Raw genomic sequence first — 20,160 nt, 5'->3', positions numbered from 1 at the left:
AGGCACCCAAAACCTGGAATGACCTACCTAAGAATATACGGAACACAACAAACCACTTAGCATTCAGGAAACTCCTCAAATCATGGCTCTTCACAGCGTAACCACAACAGAGACGCACTAGAATGCCCAGACATTAAAACAACAATGAAAATAACTCCAACCTCGGCCACTCTCAAATTGGACACACACTCAAACCAAAAAACCAACCACTCGACAGAGTATAAGATATCATGGAAAATAGCCACAAAAGGAAGGCTCCAGAGACTGATAACATACTTGGATCCAGACGAAAGCCCTCAAGTGACTCACCCACTCGTACGTACCGGACGGACGGACCATATCCAGACCGGCAGACGCATTTAGATAGAATTGTGACTATTAGAATGGCCACACTTAAATGGAATTGTGGATATTAGCCTGCGTCGCATCTAGATAGGACTTTGAATGTTAGCATGCCCGCACCTATGCAAAACCTGAAGACTAGCAGAGGCCACACTTAGAATTGTGGACATTGGCCTGCGTCGCATCTAGATAGGATTGATTGAAGGACACCATGCCCGCGCTTAGATGAAACTTGAATGTTAGCATGTGCCACACTTAGAATTGTGAACACCAGCCTGCATAGCATCCAGATAAAGTTGTGAATGTTAGCATGCCCACACCTAGATAGAATTCTAAACATAGGCCTGTGCCGCATCTAGATGGGATTGTGAAGGCCAACAAGTACCATACTTAGACAAAACTGTGAATGTTAGCATGCTAAAGGTCAGGTAACCCACTAACCAATATAAGCTGAAGCTCTGCATACTTATCTCACTCAAAAAACTCACAACCATCTCTCGCACTGAAAGGGGCCCCTAGGGGACCCTGACATCTATGGAAACAAGCCGAGTCACCACACACGATAGATACGCCAGACACGAGGTTGTATTCCCAAAACTAGGATTTATTGCAAAGCAAAAAGTCTCCGTTGGCCAACTCGGTCTCACGCCCTGCGACGTGTATCTCTAGACCTCGAGGGACGCAAGAGAGTGCAATTACGTACAACAGTTACATATATACAAAATGCATATCAAACAATCAGCTATGACCTGTTTAACACCCCCCCCCCCCTTTATTGGGGTTCTTTGAAGTTGGTGTGATGATGGACATCTCCGACTACTAGGACACCTTCAAACATCTATTCTAGTAACAATTTTCAATTTGTGAGTGCGAAGGCATCTTTCAGTTGTTGAATAGAACACAGTGCTTCTGTTCTTGGAAGCAAGCTACATACGAGGGGGGAAGAGTTGCATTCCGGACCTTGCTATCTATTAGGTGCTATTAGTGTCCTGGGAGCCGACACGCTCTAGCGGGCTCAGCAAAGGGGGGCCGTAAGAAAAGCATAATTCAAGCCTTTAGCGGTATTATTCTAACATATTCTACCATATAACGAGACTGGCTGGCAGCTGCGAAATGATTAAATGCCCTGCAGCTCTGCTTCAAGGCTACATTCGGGAGGGAGCCGGGCATCCTTCCTGGCGCTGCCTAAATTTGTGTTTCAACAAACACTTGTTATCCTCTCGGCCCTGCGGCCTTGTCCTTTTCACATACAATGTTTTACAGTCGAGCAGTGTAAGCGGAAAATATACTGCGAAGCAATAGGAACAGAAAGCAATAAACAATGGTTAGAAAAAATGGCGATTGTTACATCAAAATGGCCGTTCATTGGCAAACTCTAAAACCTATATTCTGTCATTTCGTGCATGAGACGGTTGGCCCACGGCCACCAAAATACGTTTGCGGTCACACAGTAGCGGTATCAATTTTTCTAGACTAACAGCACAACGAGCTGCACACACTTCACAACACTGCAACACCACATAAGCCGGAGCGACAGCACACGCGGACTGACACCAATCCAATACCTGCACCAAAGCTCAGCACCCGGTGTACACAGAGTTGAAGCTGCCAACAGAACACCACTCCTCTTACTATCCTACTCCCTCTTCACCTTACTAAACCATTCCACCTTATCGTTTACAGATCTGCCAGAGCGCCTGGGGACCAATTCCGTTGGTGACGGTTCGCGGTACAAATACCTTTAACATGTTCTGACCCTATCTTTATTACTGGTGTCGTTGGCTAGTTTGTTATAATTTCAAACAGATTGTATAGTCGACATGTGTTTCGGTCTCCTGGAACTGGTAAGTGTCCCTTTCTTTTGTAGACCTTCCTCAGGACGTAAAGTCAAAATTAGTTGCCTATCATGGACTGGAGTAAACCTCACCATCTGCGTATAATCAATTCGGAGAGGTAGCAGATGTGATGGAATGAATCCCTCAATGGTACCAGGAATACTTAAGGTCAATTCACAGTCAGGAACCAAAATCGTATCCCGTAATGGCTTCTATTCAGGCTGTGGAAGCTCCCACCGGACTACAACAGATATGCGTCCTCTATTTGGGTATCCCGCTCTGTGCGAGTCCTCTAGTAGATGTGTTTCTTTTTCTTAGCGGTATATTCTTTCTTCTTTAGATGGAATCACTTTTTTCATAATTCTTTTTGTAGTTATCCTTTGCGTGTCCCAGATTAGAAGCTTAAATTGAAATAGTTAGCTCAGAAACGTGCCGACGGACGCCCTTGAGAAGAGAAGCGGTAGGAATGCTCGGAGCGCTAGCCAGATGGTGTTGAGCTCCAACCAATTGATGTGGTATTCCTGCTCCTGTCGAGTCCAGGTGCCATGGACCAAGAGATCGTCCAGGGAGGCTCCCCAGCCCTCGAGTGAGGAGTCTGTAGTGATGGTGACCTGCAGAGAGGGCGGCCCGAAGGGCTTGCCCGTTCGTAGGTTGCAGTCCATGGACCACCAAGTTAGGTCCGGGTGGAGAGATGGAGGAACGGTGATCATCTCGAATTGCGAGCCACTATCCCGACTCCATGAGGCTGTGACGTGCAGCGGAATCCTTCTCATCCTTAGTCTTGTGTGCGGCACGGCTAACAGAACCACCGCTAGTAGACCTAGGAGATGTTGGTACCACCATGCTGAGGTCACCTCTCTGCTGAGGAAGTGGGTGGTGGCCCTCTTGATGGCCGAGATCTTGTCTTCTGATGGGAAAACCCTCTCAGAGCACATGGCCCAAATGAGTCAGAGGAAAGTCAGTCTGCGTAGGGAGCAGCTGCGACTTCTTGAGGTTGAGCGAGAAGCCCAGGTCGCGCAGTGTGTTCATAAGGGCATGAGAAGAGTGGTGAACTGCTTCTGGAGATGTAGCCCTGACAAGCCAGTCGTCGAGGTATGGGTGGATGTGGAGGCCCTACGCTCTGAGGAGGGCCACCATAGCGTTCATGAGTCTGGTAAAGACCCTGGGGGCCGAGTTGAGGCCAAACGGGAGGACTTTGTATTGGAAATGGTAGCCCATGATCCTTAACCGTAGGAAAGAACTATGGGGTTGCCAAATCGGGACGTGTAGGTACGCGTCCTTCAGGTCCAGGGAGCACATCCAGTCTCCCTTGTCCAATGTCTCTGCTGTAAAAGCTGGCGTAAGCATCTTTAATTTTTGCAGGGGTAAGGAGAGGTTGAGGGTGGAAAGGTCCAGCACAACTCTCAGGCCCACCTGGTTCTTCTGAATGGTGAAAATTCTGAGATCAATAAGCGCCACTGTGGATTCCATGAGGTCATGCACCATGAGCTTGGCTTCCACTAGCCCCACCTTAAAGCATGATTGGCATTGGGTGGGGAGTTCTGGGAGGAAGTCTGCAATTTCCCGCCATAACCGTTGGTTGGCAGCAGCCAGCATCGCATCAGCATTGGCCTGACGGATCTTCTTGCCGTATGCATCCAACATCTTCTCCTCCTTGCCTAGCAGCGCCGCAGAGGAGGAGGAGGAGGACGACGACGACGACGACGACTGAGGCTTGGAGTAAAGTGATGCTGCAGCGATCACCGAGGAGTGTGGCTCAGGATGGGCCGAGAGCAAGAGTGCATCCCTCTCCATCTGCCTGTACTTGGCATCCAGGCGTCAGTTGACTGGCTGGACTGAGTGGGGCTTGAGCCAACCCTTCTTGGCCAGGGAGACTACATTGGTTTGCAGTGGAATCCCCGTGTTGGCAGAGGGGCTTCTTGTGAGGATTTCAGCCAGAACCCCCTCTGCCGGCTGTTCGACCTCTGGTTGGGGGAGGCCAAGTACTCCGCCAGGCCAGGAAGACGTTCATGGAAGGCACTGGCTGAGGATGGCGTGTCCGGATCCTCCTCCTTGTTCGTATCCTGCAGATCTGGAGGATCTTGAGGAGGATGGCGCCGGAGGCTGGGGTACAGGGACCGCAGCTGGAGGCAGCGGAGTTGGCTGTGGAGCCGGAGGAGGCGGCTGCACCGGGGCCTGGGGGCCCGATGGAGGCGTCTGTGGTGCTGTTAGCATGGCAGGGAGGACTTCTCTGACTGCGTCTTTGATGATAACCCCCATCTGAGGAGACGTCATGAGGCCGAGAAACTTCTCAAAGAGCACCTCGTCACTGGCCCAAGAGGTGGCAGGGGGTACCGACGGGGTAGCAGGGATCTGCTGGGCTGTCCATATGGACGGACAGGAAAGTTGCCCTGCGCAAACGAAGGGTAGACTGTAGGCCACATACTTGGTTGAGACGAGTCCCACCTTGACACTCGTTCTTTGATGAATTTGTGGAATGGCGTTGGACGGGTGCCCCTTTCTGGCGCAGTGGCAGTTTTGTCAAGCTGCCTGCCACGTGCCCGTGAATTGTTGCCCAGCCCGCTGAGCCCGGCCTCGTCCAAGACTTGTGTGTGGATCACAAGGCCTATCCTGCACCCGATAGAGCTGTGTTTAGGTGCCCGCTCTGACCTATTGCTGGTGTTAGGGCATAGCCCCTCGGCCATTGTGCCGGTAAAAGGGCATAACACCTCGGGTGTAGCCCCGGTACAAGAACCCTCGAGTCCCTCAACGCTGCGTCCTGGAGGATCAGAGGACCCCCTCGACCCGAAGGCCGGTATCTGCAGTGGCCTCGGTGGATGTGCCAGTAGACGGACCTGGCCGGTCCCTCCCACGCGGGAGAGTCCCTGGGAAGGTGTCTCGCTTGCCGGTGCGCTGGAAAATCAGCCCTACCTTGGGCCTAGTCCGATGCTTCACGAAGTTCTTGAAAGCCTCTGGAGGCGACCTCTGGAAGAGCTCCCTCCACCTGGCTAGTCTGTTCTTCAGTGCCTTAGAGGACAGCAAGTCACACGCAGAACATGATTGCCAACCATGGTCTATGCCAAGGCAACGTAGGCAGAGGGCGTGGGGGTCTGAAGTTGGGAAGAGGCCGTTGAAGGATGGACACCTGCTGAACCCTGTAGAAGTCAACATGCGCTGGGGAGGAGCGTGACGCCTGAGGACCGAGTACCTGAGGGATAGAAAAGACAGAAGTATATGCGCGTGGAATTACATGGCCGAAGCCAAACCCAGGAGTGCTGGTGAATTGGCCCGTTCCAGTTGACGGGGAAAAGGGGACTGAGGTGTAGCGGCAGAGTCAGGGCAGCGCATGCTCCCTGGGCCGCACCTCCAAATTTAAAGGGGAAGGTGGTTTTTCTGGTGGAAAAGGTTCCATCTACCGTCCCTTAGCAAAAATATACGACAGCACCCTTAAGATACCAGTCGACACCATAGCCCCACTTCAACAAAAAAAGAGCCAAAGTGATAAAGCATGCAAACTCTTGGTTCACCTCTGAGCTTCAGGAATTATGCACTCTCAAATGCAAAGCCATCCACAAGATTCCTTCAAGGATGAATTAAAAAAACTATCCAATCAATACAAAAAAAAAAGCTATTATCACAGCTAAAGCCAATACTTAAGCCAGAATATTGAAAGCCACATCAGAATCAGAAATGTGGGCCATCTTCAGAGAACCAACTACTCCTGCCACAAGTTCACAGGACATTGTTAAAATTAAAGTCTGGTGCTCAAGTATCCAGTCAGCCATGCTCAATAAAATTGGCCTCCTTCAGACAAAAATTCAAGCCCACCACAAAGCCCTGACCAAATCTGACCCGCCTACCTCTCCCACAAAAAAACACTCCACAAGGACAAAAACCTATTCTCCTTCAGGGACATCTCAGAATCTTAAGTGGTAGCACTGCTAATTCAACTGCAAAGGAGACATTTGCCCAGCTAGAATAGTCAAGGAATGCATAGACATCCTTGCACCTTTTCTAACAGCATTCATAAATGCTTCCTTTGCCTCTGGGATTGTCCCACCCTGCCTCAAAGCAACCTGGGTTCGCCCGGTCATATATTAAAAAAGCCTACCGACCCCGCTGCCACCTCCTCCCCCCCCCCGCTCCCGCCCCCAACAACTACTGTCCACCACAGTAGCTTTTCTTTGGAAAATCCTCGATAAAGCTGCCTATACCCAAATCCAGCATTTCCTTGAATCCAATGGCATCTAAGGGAAGATGCAATCAGGATTTCGCCCGGGTCATTGAACTGAATCTGCCCTATTGGATCTAATAAACCAATTTGCTGAGATAATGGAAGGCAAACACGCTCTTCTTCTGGATTAGTCTGCAGCATTTGATCTTGTGGACCACAAGATCCTCTGCAGACATCTCACCAAGTCAGCACACTCAACCACTCATGCCACCAACTGGATCACTTTCCTGGAAGCGAGAGCTATGAAAATCCTCAGACCAGGCCTGTGCCACCCCACAACCATTCATTGTGGTGTGCCAAGGCTCAGGCACATCGCCCACCCTATACAATATTTTCACCAAACCGCTTTGACAAACTTGACGCACGCAGCATAGCCTACACAAACTATGCTGACGACACGCAAGTCCTCCTTCCCCTCTCCGGTTCATATGAACAAGATGCTAAGCCACTGCACAAAGTTTATTCCACCATCCAAACATGGATGGCAGCCAACGGTCTCTGCCTCAACGGGGATAAAACAGAAATCCTCATAGCTGGCCCGAGGGAACCTCAACAAAACTTGGTCAACACGGTAATCACTGTCGTCGGTCAAGACTCTGGGGTTTACCTCGACTCTACAGAACAAGTCAGCACCATTGCATCTTTGGCGTCCATCACAACTAATTCAGTCAAGCCATTCCTGTCCAAACAAAATTGCCTCAATAGCCAGAGCCACCATTGGCGCAAAACACGATTACTACAACATTCTCTTTGCCGGCAGATCCTCCAAAACCATGCATAGTCTCAAAGTTATCCAAAATAATGCACCTAGGATGGCTTTAAACATCCCCAAAAGAGAGCACATCTCCCAGGCCAGACGCGAAGCCCATTGGCTCCCTGTCAAAGAGTGCATCATATTCAAAACGTAAGCCATTATGCACAAATGCCTCACTCACAGCCCCTGCTCATCTTTCAGAAATAAATAGTCAAGAGTTAACACTTCCAGACCTAAAGGCGCAAACTATGCCAACCAGTTGAACATCCCCACTGTCAAAAAGGCCAAAGCTAGTGGTGCCAGCTTCCCTTTCATTGCTCCTAAACAATGGAACGCCCTCCCAAATCACCCTCAGGAACCAGAACTCCCACACTGCCTTCTGAAAAGCCCTCAAAACCACGCTCTTTAACTAGCCTGGCCTACGCTACAGGGTTAAAGATTGCCACTCAGCCCAATTCCTCCGATCGCTATCAAGGGTTGGACTCAACCACTAAATCCCCTTCCCCAATGTACATCTCATGTTCTACTGTTTGTGTTACACTCCTTAATGTTACGGACTGACTGTTCAGATGGTCTTGCATTGGTTCACTTTAAAGGGGTAGTCCAGCTAAAAATGTTATTTAAAAAATAGATAGGCAACATTAAAAAAAAAAAAAAAAAAAAATACTAGCACTTTTTTAAACTTCCCATGTAAAATTTTGAGCTATTCAAGCTCAAAATTCACAAAAGCAAGCACCTGGGCGCATCCATTTTGTGAAATGCATGTCCACCTGTGCTGGCTTTTGCGGCACTAATGAAGGAATATCCAGCCAGCTGTAGTAAACAAAAGCTACCGCTGGGTGGCTTTTCCTTCATTGGTGCTGTACGCGGAGGACGGGGACCGGAGACCAGAGCAGGAAAGCTGCAGCTGAATCTCAGAAGGTGCTATTTTTTTTTGTTGTAAATTATTTTAGAAAAAAAATAGCTGTGGTTTTTTTTCTACGTTTTCCAGGCTGGAGGAGCCTGAGAAACTCGGAAAGAAAAACCGCAGCGTTTTCAAACACAGCCGCGTTGTATTTCTGCCTGCTGTGGCTATCACTTTGGGTCTCCGGTGCTCCCCCTGGGAGAACCGGAGACCCAAAGTGAAAGCCAAGGCAGGCAGAAACAACACGGTTGTGTTTACATGCCGCAGTGTTTCTGCCTACAGCTGATTTCCCATTTGGGGCTCTCGGGCTCCCCACGGGGGGTCCCCCCCAAGAGCCCCAAATGGGAAATGCTAAATGCTGCAGTGTTTCTGCCTAAATCTGCTTTCCCATTTGGGGCTCTCGGGCTCCCCGTGGGGAGCCCGAGAGCCCCAAATGGGAAAGCAGATTTAGGCAGAAACACAACCGCGTTGTTTCTGCCTGCCTTGGCTTTCACTTTGGGTCTCCGGCCACCGGAGACCCAAAGTGATAACCACAGCAGGCAGAAACACAACGCGGTTGTGTTTGAAAATGCTGCGGTTTTTCTTTCCGAGTTTCTCAGGCTCCTCTGAGCCGGAGGAGCCTGAGAAACTTGGAAAGAAAAACCACAGCGTTTTCAAACACAATAACGTTGTATTTATGTGTGCAGTAGCTTCAAAAGCAACCGCAACCAAATATGTTTTTAAAGCTGCGGTTTTATTTCTAAGTTTTCCGGGCTCCTCCAGCTAGGAAAACTTAGAAAAAAAACGCAGCTAGTGCTTATTTTAAAAAAAAAAAAAAAAATAGCACTTACCGAGATTCAGCTGCAGCTTTCCTGCTCTTGTCTCTGGTCCCCGTCCTCCCCGTACAGCACCAATGAAGGAAAAGCCACCCAGCGGTAGCTTTTGTTTACTACAGCTGGCTGGCTTTTCCTTCATTAGTGCTGCAAAAGCCAGCACAGGCGGGCATCCATTTCACAAAATGGATGCGCCCATGTGCTTGCTTTTGCGAATTTTGAGCTCGAATAGCTAAAAATTTTACATAGGAAGTTTTAAAGAAAAAAGTGCTGGTATTTTTATTTTTTTAATGTTGCCTATCTATTTTTTTAAAATAAAATGTTTAGCTGGACTACCCCTTTAACCACAAACCTCTTACAGGATATCACGTCCTTGTTTCTCCCCTGCTTTTTCATGTCATGTAACTAAGTTAGTTGTCTTGAAACAGCGCCATGAGGACCCAAGGGCTGCTTTGTGAGCTTTATAAATGTAAAAATAAAGTTACTCACCGTAGTGACTATAGTACCAAGTCCCAAGTCACCTTTCCTCCATACACCGCACCCACCTTCCCCTGCTAGTATGCCAAGTGCTAAAATTGTCAGTATAGCCAGGTTTACAAGCATCCAATGTGTCCATTCCTACGCGCCCAGGGCCACGCACTATACTAAATTTAAAGGGGGAGCTCATTTTCCACTGCCAAAAGGTTCAGGTACTGCTCCTGGTGCTGGGGCACAGCCAGAAGGATGTAGCAAAGGGAATTTAGGACTTCAGTCACTACAGTGAGCAACTCATTTCCAATACAAGGTGCTCCCATTTGGCCTCAATGTAGCCCCTTGCATGTTCACCAAAGTGATCAACGTTATGGCGGGACACCTTTGGTTGGAGGACTACCACCTACACCCATATTAGAGCAAGTGGCTCTTGAGGTCCAGCTCCCCTGAAGGAGCACTACTCCTGCCAGAGGTTGGCGGATGTTCTCCACCAACCGGATTTTTACCTCAACCAAAAGAAGTCACAGGTAAACCCCTCACAGAAACTCTTGTCTGGGGTCCAGGTGGGACACAGTGGCTCGGAGGGTCTGCCCACAGCCGATAAATTGAATTCTCCCTGGAAGGTGGTTCAACCTCCTGTGGTGGTTTCAACACTTGCTGGGCCTCATGTCCTCCGACAGTACAACACTCCAGACTCAAAATAAGGTGCATTCAACTTCATTTAGCGTCCTTCTGGGACCAGGAAACAGGGTCTCAGACAGGCTGCACCCCCATTGTTGGCTCCTCAACCGCAATGTGGCTTTGGGAGCTCAGTTTTCGCAGCCAGAACCCACTCTGGTGGTGACAAGTCTTCCCTTCAGGGCTGGAAGAGGGGTGGGGGGCGCAACTCTGGACAGCTACTACATTCATGGCTCATGGTCTGGGGAGAGACCTTCACACATCTGCTGGAGCTCAGGGTGGTGGGCCTAGCACACAGAGCACTTCTGCCATTGATCAGGGGCAAGGTTGTCATGGTCAGGACTGACAATTCAACCAATGTTCTACCTGAACAAACGGGGCGGGACCAGGTCCCTATTGCTCTGCATGGAGGCAGTTTCAATCTGAGAATGGGCCCCGCCAAAAGGGCTCTGGATCAGCAGTTCATTTCCTGGGGGACAGCAATGCAGAGACGGACAGGTTGAGCTACATGTACGAGTGGGAATTGCACCCTAATTCTGATTGCCCCTCAATGGCTATCAGAGAAGTGGTTCTCCGACTTCCTACAGCTCAAGTCACAAGGCCTGGTCCATCTTCCAGTCCTCAGCACGGGCTTACTCACTCAGCAGCACAATGCAGTGGAGCACCCAGGCAAGCTGGTGCGCTTGGCTCTTGATCAGCTAAAGCTTCACCCTGTGCACTTTTAATAGAGCAATGGGTAAATTACCCACAATGCCTTCCATTTGCTTAAATGGACGAGATTATACCATTGGGTGCATGAGGGTGGGGACCCCCTCACTTGCCCCCTTGACCAGGTTTTATCTTTCCCTGCACATCTGGCTCGCTGCAGAGTCCAGGTGGATACTTGCTGCACATCTAGCAGCCATCATGGTCCACACAAATTCAGGGGAGAATTTCTCGGTAGCCAACCCGGTGGTCAAAGCAAACCTCAAGGGTTTAACAAGAAAGTTTCTGCTGGCACACAGGCCCCATCCCATCTGGGGCCTAAATGTGGTGCTAGCGGCCTTGCAGTGCAAGCCTATGAAGCTAATGGCTTTAGCCTACATTAAGTGGGTTACGCTCAAGTCGGTCCTGCTGATGGCACTCACCTCAGAATGTAGGACTGGTGAGCTGCAGGCAGTGTTGTGCGAACAGTTCAGTTTTTCCCAATGATAAAGTACCTCTGCTCACCTATCCCAAATGTTCCCCTTTCGTCTAAATCAGGAAATATGTTTGCGGATTGGGAAGAACACTGGCAGTCAGAAGCCTACGCAGCCACGGGCAAAATGGTGCCTCCAGGTATCCATGTGTTGAAGGCCAAAGCGGCCGCAGGGGCTTTTCAAAGATACACCCCTCCTGGGAGGTAATCAGCATGGTGGCTATTTGGTCCACAATCGGCAAACACTACACTCAGAACACCAGTTCTAGGAAGGATGCACAGTGGACAGACTAGCTGGAGGCACAGAGGTCCCTGAGAACAATCTGTCAGCTCCACAGAGTACTCTTGTTTTGATGGAATCACCCATAAGGATGGCGAAAAGGGGATGCAATGTACGAGTAATATGTTACTCACTGTAGTGACTAGAGGCCTACCTTCCTTCTCCTGCTAGTAGGCCAAAAGCTAGTATAACGGCATAGCCAGGTTTACCAGCGTCCTACGAGTCAAAAGGGGACAGAGGTGGCGCTGGAGGGCGGGGCTAGGGGGGAGTTCCATGCCACTACGCACTATACTATATTTAAAGATTAAGCTCACTTTTTTGCACTGCCAAAGTTTCTGGTACCATTCCCATGCCTGGGAAAACTCACACGGATGGAGGAAAGGGGACTAAGAGTACTCTAGTCACTATGGTAACTTATGATTCCCTTTACTTCATTCTCCCTTAAACTTCCCATTTATTCCCTGTGACTTTATATACATTTTGATTGCACCCACACTACTTAAGCTTGCTTAATGGCAATTGATTCCTACCATCTTATTCTTCCTCGTCTCCATCCACGTTTCTGGCTCTCTTGAGATCAGTTTTGCTTAATTTCCTTCTGAAGCCTGTTCGCACTCAGCCTCATTTCCTCCCCTTCCTGTTCCTAGTTATTCCCCTTCTGCTCCCTCCTTAAAAGATCTTGACCTTTGCTCATTTAACCATTTCATTTTCATCACCTTTACTCATCTACTGTGTCCCTTCACTCCTCCCTCATATCCACTCTACCATCCTTCCCATAGCCCCTATAGCCTTAGCTTACCCCTCCTCAAATCCCTTTGCAAAGTTGAGCGCCCTTGCAAAAAATCCCATCTCCCTTCGGACCTAGACATGCTCTCCACTCATCCTAGGATTCCCCACTTTCTGCCCAAAGCAATGCTTCCTTTACTTTCACCATCCTTGCCGTCTTTCAACTTTTCAACATTCTTTCTCCTTGCCCTCCTGACCTTTCTTCTCTGCCACGACTTTGCCGACTACTTCACTTCAAAAGTTGCCTCGCTCCATTCCATCTTTCCCTCCCACATTACCTCCACCCTCACGGATTGATACTGCACTTTCTATCCCACACTCCCCATGCTTCGCCCTTTAACCTATCCCTTCCCACCTAACTCCCCCTCAATCAAACCATCATCCCCATCTTGAAGAAACCCTCTTCTCGCTCCCTCCAACTTTCACCCCATTTTCATTCTCAAAGTTCAGAGCAAATGGTTAACCCAGCCTCCTCTTTACATCTTTACCAATTTCTCTCCCCCTTCCCTACAATCCGGCTTCCGTCCCCCACACTGTACATGTTTCCAACTCTTTCGCTGCTTGCCCTAATAAACCTCAGTCAATACTCATTCTCCTTGATCTTTCAGCAGTCTTTCATACCACTGACCATCCTACCCTTTTTTCCATCCATTCTTCCATTGGTTTTGCAGGCCCCATACTCAAGTGGGCCCATTCTTACCTTTCTGATCGTTCCTATTCAGTCTCATGAGCTGGTAATCCTTCTTCCAGTCTTCGCGTCACTCATTTAGTCTTCTTACCTCCCTGGCCACTTTTAAATCTACTCACAAACCTCTTTACTTTCTGATACCCTCCACTTGAGTCACCGCCTGTCTTCTTATTATCCAGACCCGGACGTCCTCACTTTCTCCATCTGAACCCCACTAAAATAGATCCAGTTCTTCTGCTGACCCTTAAATGACCTCACCCCCAACCCCATCTTTGCCTGTGTCCCTCCTCCTGGCTCCCCTCCCCTAACCTCCCCATCTCCTTGGCGTCATCTAACTCATTTCTTTCTATACTGCCACATCTCTCACTGCATGCAACTTCTGCTTTTTCAATCTTGTTCATGCTAGACCTTTCTTTTCCAATGCCGCCAAACTATTTCCACCCCATCCATGGACTATTTGCTCATCTATTGGTCTCCCTGCTTCTTATAACACTATAATTTTGCCATCAGTCTTGTATCCCTTCTGCTACCCCAGCCCCTCGTTCTTCAGCATCATACTCCCTAAAATTGGCTTTGAAACTGCCCTACGAATGCTCCTTTTCCATTTCCATAATCTTTAAGTTTCTTCATGGCCTTGCTCCTTACATCTCCTCCCTAGTTTCCTTCTCAACCACTCATCCACTCTACTGACAGTCTGGTTTTCTTCTTGTAGTTCCTAAATCACCATGCACATTCTACTGTTTTGGCAAATCACTCTTCCAACTCCCAAGCACTGGAACTGTTTGCTCCACATCTTTCGCACCCACTGAAAAGACCATTTCTTGCCTCCGATACCTAGCTTTAACCACTCAATTACTAGTGACTACTTGATTTTCATCATTGTACCTTATGTACTCCCTGTGCTAAGTGCTTTGGCAAAATCGCTAAACAAATACATATGGCCTCATTACAACCGACCTGGTATGGAAACAACGGTGGCTGTAAACCCGCCGCCACGGTTGTTTCCATACCGGGTGATCACAACTCCTGCAGGCGGAGGCGTCAATACCGCCAAGTCTGACCTGGCGGGTTTAACACCGCCTGCCTGCAGGCGGACGAGGAAACACCGGCACCATCACGAGATGGTGCTGGTGTTTCCATGATCCCTGTTCCCATTGAGTCCTATTGGATTCAATGGGAACGGGGATTTACACCATTCCCCCTCCAGAATTCCCAGGTCACCGGGGTAGTAATACCCCGGTAATTCCAGGAATCACGGAAGCAGCATGGTAATAAGAGTCTGGTGATAACCAGACTGTTTTACCGCCTCTGTTACTGCCGGACTCGTAACGAGGCCCATAGTCACTTAATCCACACCCATTTACACTTAACCTTCTGTAGACCAACATTCACCAACTCCCCCTCTTTTCATAGGGTGCTGCCTTAATGTCTTCTGAAAATTGTCCTGAAACAAGGCTGTCATTTTAGACTAGGGTACCCAGCATTAAATGTTTAACTTGCTTCAAAACCTCTATGAAATATAAAATGAATGTGCAGTGGCAATTGTTACACATTTCCCAAATGGTTACTGATTTTCCGAAGAAATATTTAACATTTGTCGGCTGCTACAGCATAAATCATTGCTTTAGTCAGGATGCCCCCCTTATTTCTTTTGCTTTGTTTTTTAGGTCAACATACAAGGTGGAGCCATCTCTCTCGGTCATCCTCTCGGAATGTCTGGTTGCCGGATTCTAGTCACTCTCCTGTATGCACTAGAACGCACTGGTGGGAAGCGTGGTGTGGCTGCCCTTTGTATTGGAGGTGGAATGGGAATTGCAATGTGCATTGAAAGAACCTGATCATGCAGGCTGCCTTACTAGTTCAGAAAAAGTATCACTGCAATTCATTTTTATTAATGTTAAGTTATGTGGAGCAATATCGCCACCAAATGGCTTTTAGAAAGACCTGGTTAGTGGCTTCTCAGACACTTCGTTGGCAGTTAGGAGCTAGAAGATAAAAGGGAGAATATTTTCTGCTAATGCTGAAAATCTTGTCTTTTCAAGAGTCCTTAAAAGTCCAGAGCAACAGAAACGTCCTCCCATCCTGCTCCCATATAAAGACAGTTACATGTGTGATAATCACTAATCTCATCATTCCAGCAAGCTATCTTTATGATTTGTACTGTAGGGAGCTTGTGTTCAAAACGAATACAGGATATAAAATTCCACAATGCGAAAAAAGTAGCATTTCAATTGATGTCACCAACACCTCGATATGGCACAATTTCTACAGTAATTCACTAGAACAACCTCCAATTTTACAATAAAATATGAACACTACTTGTCTATTTGGTTTTATTTTAAGTTTGCAGTTTGTACAGTGCGGGACAGGTAAGTGCAAGATAAACAAGACTGATCCTTTATTATAAATTAAGAGCGCAAAACTAACAAAATTGGAGGAACTCAGTTTTCAAGTGAGCCGGATTGAACTGCATCTTGATAAGATTGTCCTTTGTCATTACTCTCTGGGTACAATTTAATTAGGTCGTCAATTCGTAGAATAGTAATTGCAGCCTCTGTTGCAAACTTCAAGCTCTTAGTCTTTACCATGGTAGGCTCAAAAACACCAGCTTGTTTGTTATCTCTTGCTTTTCCATTAACCAAATCTAGACCAATCCTGCAGGAGAAAGAAAAGCACATTAATAACTTTATTCATGCAACATTTGGTAATCATCCCCCCGCATTCAACCATGCTAATCTGTCTAAAGAATGTGGTCAGTGTTAAAATGATATTTCAGTAGGGTAGGATTGGCCTTGAAGGCTCAACCACTGCTAGCAATAGGTGACTGAAGATGCCAAAGTAACTCCTATGCCTGCATGTGTACTTTACTGTAGCACTACTCCAAGCCATGAGGGGGAAAAACGGTCAACACATGCATTTCACACATCCGAGGAAGTACCAGGTAGGTGTGCAGAATAGGCCCTATCCAGAGAAGTAGGTATCTAGGAAATGTCAGTGTGGTATTTCTTGCTTCTAAGGACTTGGATTACTGGGCTCCTAATAATATGACGAGTGAAGAACAAAAAAAAAAAAAAAACAAAAAAAAAAAAACATCTTCGATAGTGTAATGACTGAGCCAACTCGGCATGTGTCCTCAGATAAAAGGCAGGCTAACTCAATCATACTATTTAAAAAACACTGATTATAGTTAATTAACTTGCACAAAAGTCATTGATGGTGAAACATTTGCCAGCAGAGAGAAATGAAGCACAGGGAGATTAGACTTGGCTCTCAATGTGGTTATCAAGTTTACAATGATTCTCAGTCAGATCAGACCAGGGAAAGTTTTGCCAAAGATGATATGAGAAGAGGGTCGGAAACAGGAACTACCAGTTGCATTGTTTCAGAATTATGGAAATGTTTTTTGAGAAGTCAGTATGTGCTTCAACAATATTGACAAACTGACTTAACGTTTTAGTAGAGTATGATTGACCCAACTATTAAAACTAGTAATGAAATTATATTTTATGTATATCTCGCTCATACACAAGTGTTTCAGAGCGCAACCAGGCAAAGGGAGGTGAAATGGGAGAACAAAAAACAACGATCTTGGGAAAGGGAGGGAAAGTGCATGGCAGTGGGGAGAAGTGGAAACTGCGGAACAGGAGAGGACAGAATATTGATTAGTAAAATAAAGGCAATAAACAGTGGTAGTGCAGCCAACAAGTGGCAAGTGCTAGTAGTCAGATAGGGTATATCTGATAAGTGCAGGTGGGGGACTGTATGGGTACAGATACAGACCCCAGTGCAAATGGTGGCCCCGGAGGCAGTGCGGATGGGGGTGGCAGGGTGAGCAGGTACCTAGGCCTGAGAGGGTGGCCAGATGCACGATGCCAAGAGAGAACAGATCAGCAGGGGAGAAGGCGGCAAAAGGCAGAGCCGAACAGGAAGGTCGTGAGGTGCTTCGGGAACCGGGGATGGTTCTCAAGTTTCACGGTGGCAGGGAGGCTGTTCCAAAGTGAGGCCCCAGCCGAAGGAACAAGTTACAGGTAAGTAACTTGTTCTCCAGCATGGGTCTGGCATGGATTCACATGCTCATGAATATTCCCCGTCAGGCTGGGAATCCTCGGTAAAGAAAAATCAGTATCAGTTTCGTTTCGTTTCTGATCTGTCTTTCATAGTAACCAATCACTGATCTCTGCGTCTTACTGACCACAGCCAATGACTGCCATCTCCCTAAGCCCCGCCTCTGGCAGCCATCTTCAGATTTGGTAGCACGTGAAGTGGCAGTATGACCAAGTGAAGAGCCGCAGAGGGTTCGCATGTGAATCCATGCCAGACCCGTGCTGGAGAACAACAGTTACAGGTAAGTAACTTGTTCCTTCTCCAGCATAGGTCTGGCATGGATTCACATGTTCATGAATAAAAGAATACATAGCAGTACACACATGCACAACCATGGTAGGTGGCAAAGGCTCAACATTAAGCATTACATCCAAAACTCAACATTAAGCAATTCTTACCTCCTCACCCGGCTCACTTGAGGCGAACAGGTTGCGCAGCACTGCTTGGCTGACCCTGGACTCCTCCCTGGAATCCCGATCGACGCAGTAGAATTTCGTGAAGGTGTGCGTCGACCTCCACGTAGCAGACCTGCAGATGTCCAGCAAGGGCAGACCAGATAGGAACGCCGTGGTAGCTGCGATCGCTCTGATGGAATGGACTCCGACGACCAGGCAGCGGTCGGTTTGCCAACCGATGACAGTACATGATACAGCCGGAGAGCCATCTGGAAATGGAAGCCTTCGAGAGAGCCTTCCCCTGATTGACAGGTCCAAAGTTCACAAAAAGTTGTGACGTCTTCCGAAAACTCTGTGCGGTCCACGTAGAACTTCAGCGCTCTAGCCACATCCAACGAGTGCAAAGTCCTTTCAGCCGGCGACGAAAACAGGCAACACCAAGGGTTCATTGAGGTGGAAGTCCGACGGCACCTTGGGCATGAAGGAGGGGTGCGTCCTGAGCACTACCCTAGTGTTGTGAAAAGTCAAGTACGGGGGCTTGCAGGAAAGGGCCTGGATCTCTCCCACCCGTCGTGCGGAGGTGATGGCCACAAGAAACGCTGTTTTCCACGTCAAGAACTTCAACGGAGCCGAGTGCAGAGGCTCGAACGGAGGTCCCAAGAGCTTGGTCAGCACCACATTGAGCTCCCACGCCGGGGCTGGGGCCTTCACTGGCGGGAACAATCTGAACAGTCCCTTCATGAATTCTTTCACCAGACGATGAGACCACAAAGACGTCCCTCCCGTGGTTCTGGTGTATCGGGAGATCGCAGCAAGAGGAATCTTGATGGAAGCATGCACCAGTCCAGCCTTGGCCAGCGTAAGCAGGTACGGCAGTACTTGAGGAGCCGTAATCCGTAGAGGGTTAATCTTCTGTGCGTGGCACCAGACAGAGAACCTCTTCCATTTGTGTCCGTAGCATTTAAGAGTGGAGGACGCCCTGGCCTTTGCAAGAACCTCTCTGCAGTCGGCCGGTATGTCATAACCTCCAAACTCCAACGCTGCAGGAGCCAGGCCTCCAAGTTCAGCGACTTCGGGTCGTGATGGAGGATGGCGCCTCCTTCCCTGGAGAGAAGATCCGCGTCCACTGGCAGCTTGATTGACGGGGACGCTGACAAGTCCAGAAGGTCCGGGAACCATATCTGCATCAGCCATGCAGGTGCGACGAGGATCATCCTGCACCGTGACCTCTTGAGCTGGTTGATGAGCCGGATCAGCAGCGGCAATGGAGGGAACGCATATAGGAACAGGCCCTCCCAGGGGAACAAGAAAGCATCGCCCATGCTCCTCGGCTGGGGAAACCTGCTGGCGAACCCCGGCACTTGGAGTTCGTCGCAGTCACGAACAGATCGATCTGGGGAGTGCCCCACCGTCGGAAGAGGAGGTCCACTAGATCCTGTCGTAGTTACCACTCGTGGCACGAGCGCAGCTCTCTGCTGAGCAAGTCGGCGATGGCGTTTATTCCTGCCAGATGAAACGGCACCAGAAACATCCCTTGGGCGACGGCCCAATGCCACAGGTCCTGCGCCTCCTTGGACAGGACTGGGGATCTGGTACCGCCCTGCTTCCCGATGTAGAACATGGTGGTGGTGTTGTCGGTGAAGATCCCCACCATCTTGCCCTTGAGGGAAGGAAGAAAGGACCAGAGGGCCCAAAACACTGCACGGAGTTCCAGGACGTTGATATGGAGAGACTTCTCAGTCGGCAGCCAATGGCCCCTCGCGTGCAGATTTTCGGTGTGCGCTCCCCACCCTTCCAGGGAGGCATCCGTGGTCACTGTCTTCTGGTGGCCCGGGGTCTGGAAGTCCATGCCCGCCGTCAGATGCGAGCGGGTGCCCCACCACCGGATCGCTCGTCGGAAGCTCCCGTCGAGTGTGATCCTGTCCTCGAAGCTGCCCATCTTCTGGATCCAGTGAGCGTCCAGGAACTCCTCTAACGGGCGCATCCGAAGCCTGCACAGGCGGATGAGATAAATGCAAGAAGACATCATTCCGAGGAGGGACTTGATTGACCCCACCCTGGCCGCGTCCGCAACCAGCATCCGCTGCACCTTGCCCAAGATGGCCCTCGTCCTTTCCTCCGACAGAGAGGCCAGAGGCGCCACTGTCGAGCTTCGCTCCCAGAAACAGTGCGTCTTGCGCGGGCATAGGTGGGACTTGGCGTAGTTTATGGAGAATCCCAGGTCCGTGAGTAATTGGATGGTCCTCGCTGTGTGCTCCGCGGCAAGTTCCATTGTCTTTGCTCGGATGAGCCAGTCATCCAGGTAGGGGTAGATGTGAATCCCCTCCAGGCGCAGCCGCGCTGCCACCGGTGCGAGGCACTTGGTGAACACCCTGGGTGCCGACCTCAATCCGAAGGGAAGGGCTCTGAACTGGTAGTGACCCTTGGACCACGAATCTGAGAAACTTTCGGTGTCCCTTTAGGATGGGGATATGGAAGTAGGCATCCTCCAAATCCAACAACAGGAAATCGCCCTCCTCCAGCTGACCCAGGACGTGCTGGAGGGTGACCATCCGGAACTTCTGTGCCTTGATAAATTTGTTCAGTCGTTGGTCCAGGATGGGACGCCATCCTCCTGTCTTCTTCACGAGGAAGTATCTTGAGTAAACTCCGGAGCCCTGAAGCCTCTTTGGGACGAGCTCGATGGCACCTTTGAGCATCGCCTTTACCTCCAAGAGAAGT

At 49.1% G+C, this 20,160-nt stretch overlaps 2 protein-coding genes across 2 annotated transcripts in view; one reads left to right on the top strand and one right to left on the bottom strand.

The window, feature by feature from the left end:
* ACAT2 (acetyl-CoA acetyltransferase 2) overlaps positions 1–15,258 on the top strand; it is a 521,847-nt gene extending 506,589 nt beyond the window's left edge. The window contains exon 9 of the mRNA XM_069606820.1: positions 14,608–15,258. Coding sequence (XP_069462921.1) covers positions 14,608–14,778 — 171 coding nt within the window. The 3' untranslated portion in view covers positions 14,779–15,258. The remainder of the gene's footprint in view (positions 1–14,607) is intronic.
* TCP1 (t-complex 1) overlaps positions 15,257–20,160 on the bottom strand; it is a 223,144-nt gene continuing 218,240 nt past the window's right edge. Inside the window, exon 12 of the mRNA XM_069606819.1 lies at positions 15,257–15,595. Coding sequence (XP_069462920.1) covers positions 15,382–15,595 — 214 coding nt within the window. The 3' untranslated portion in view covers positions 15,257–15,381. The remainder of the gene's footprint in view (positions 15,596–20,160) is intronic.

This window comes from Ambystoma mexicanum, chromosome 4p (assembly GCF_040938575.1).
Source record: "Ambystoma mexicanum isolate Mex_15411 chromosome 4p, UKY_AmexF1_1, whole genome shotgun sequence".
NCBI classification, from domain to species: Eukaryota; Metazoa; Chordata; class Amphibia; order Caudata; family Ambystomatidae; genus Ambystoma; species Ambystoma mexicanum.
The sequence above is the reverse complement of the archived record's forward strand: the minus strand, read 5'-3'. Positions and strand labels throughout refer to the sequence as shown.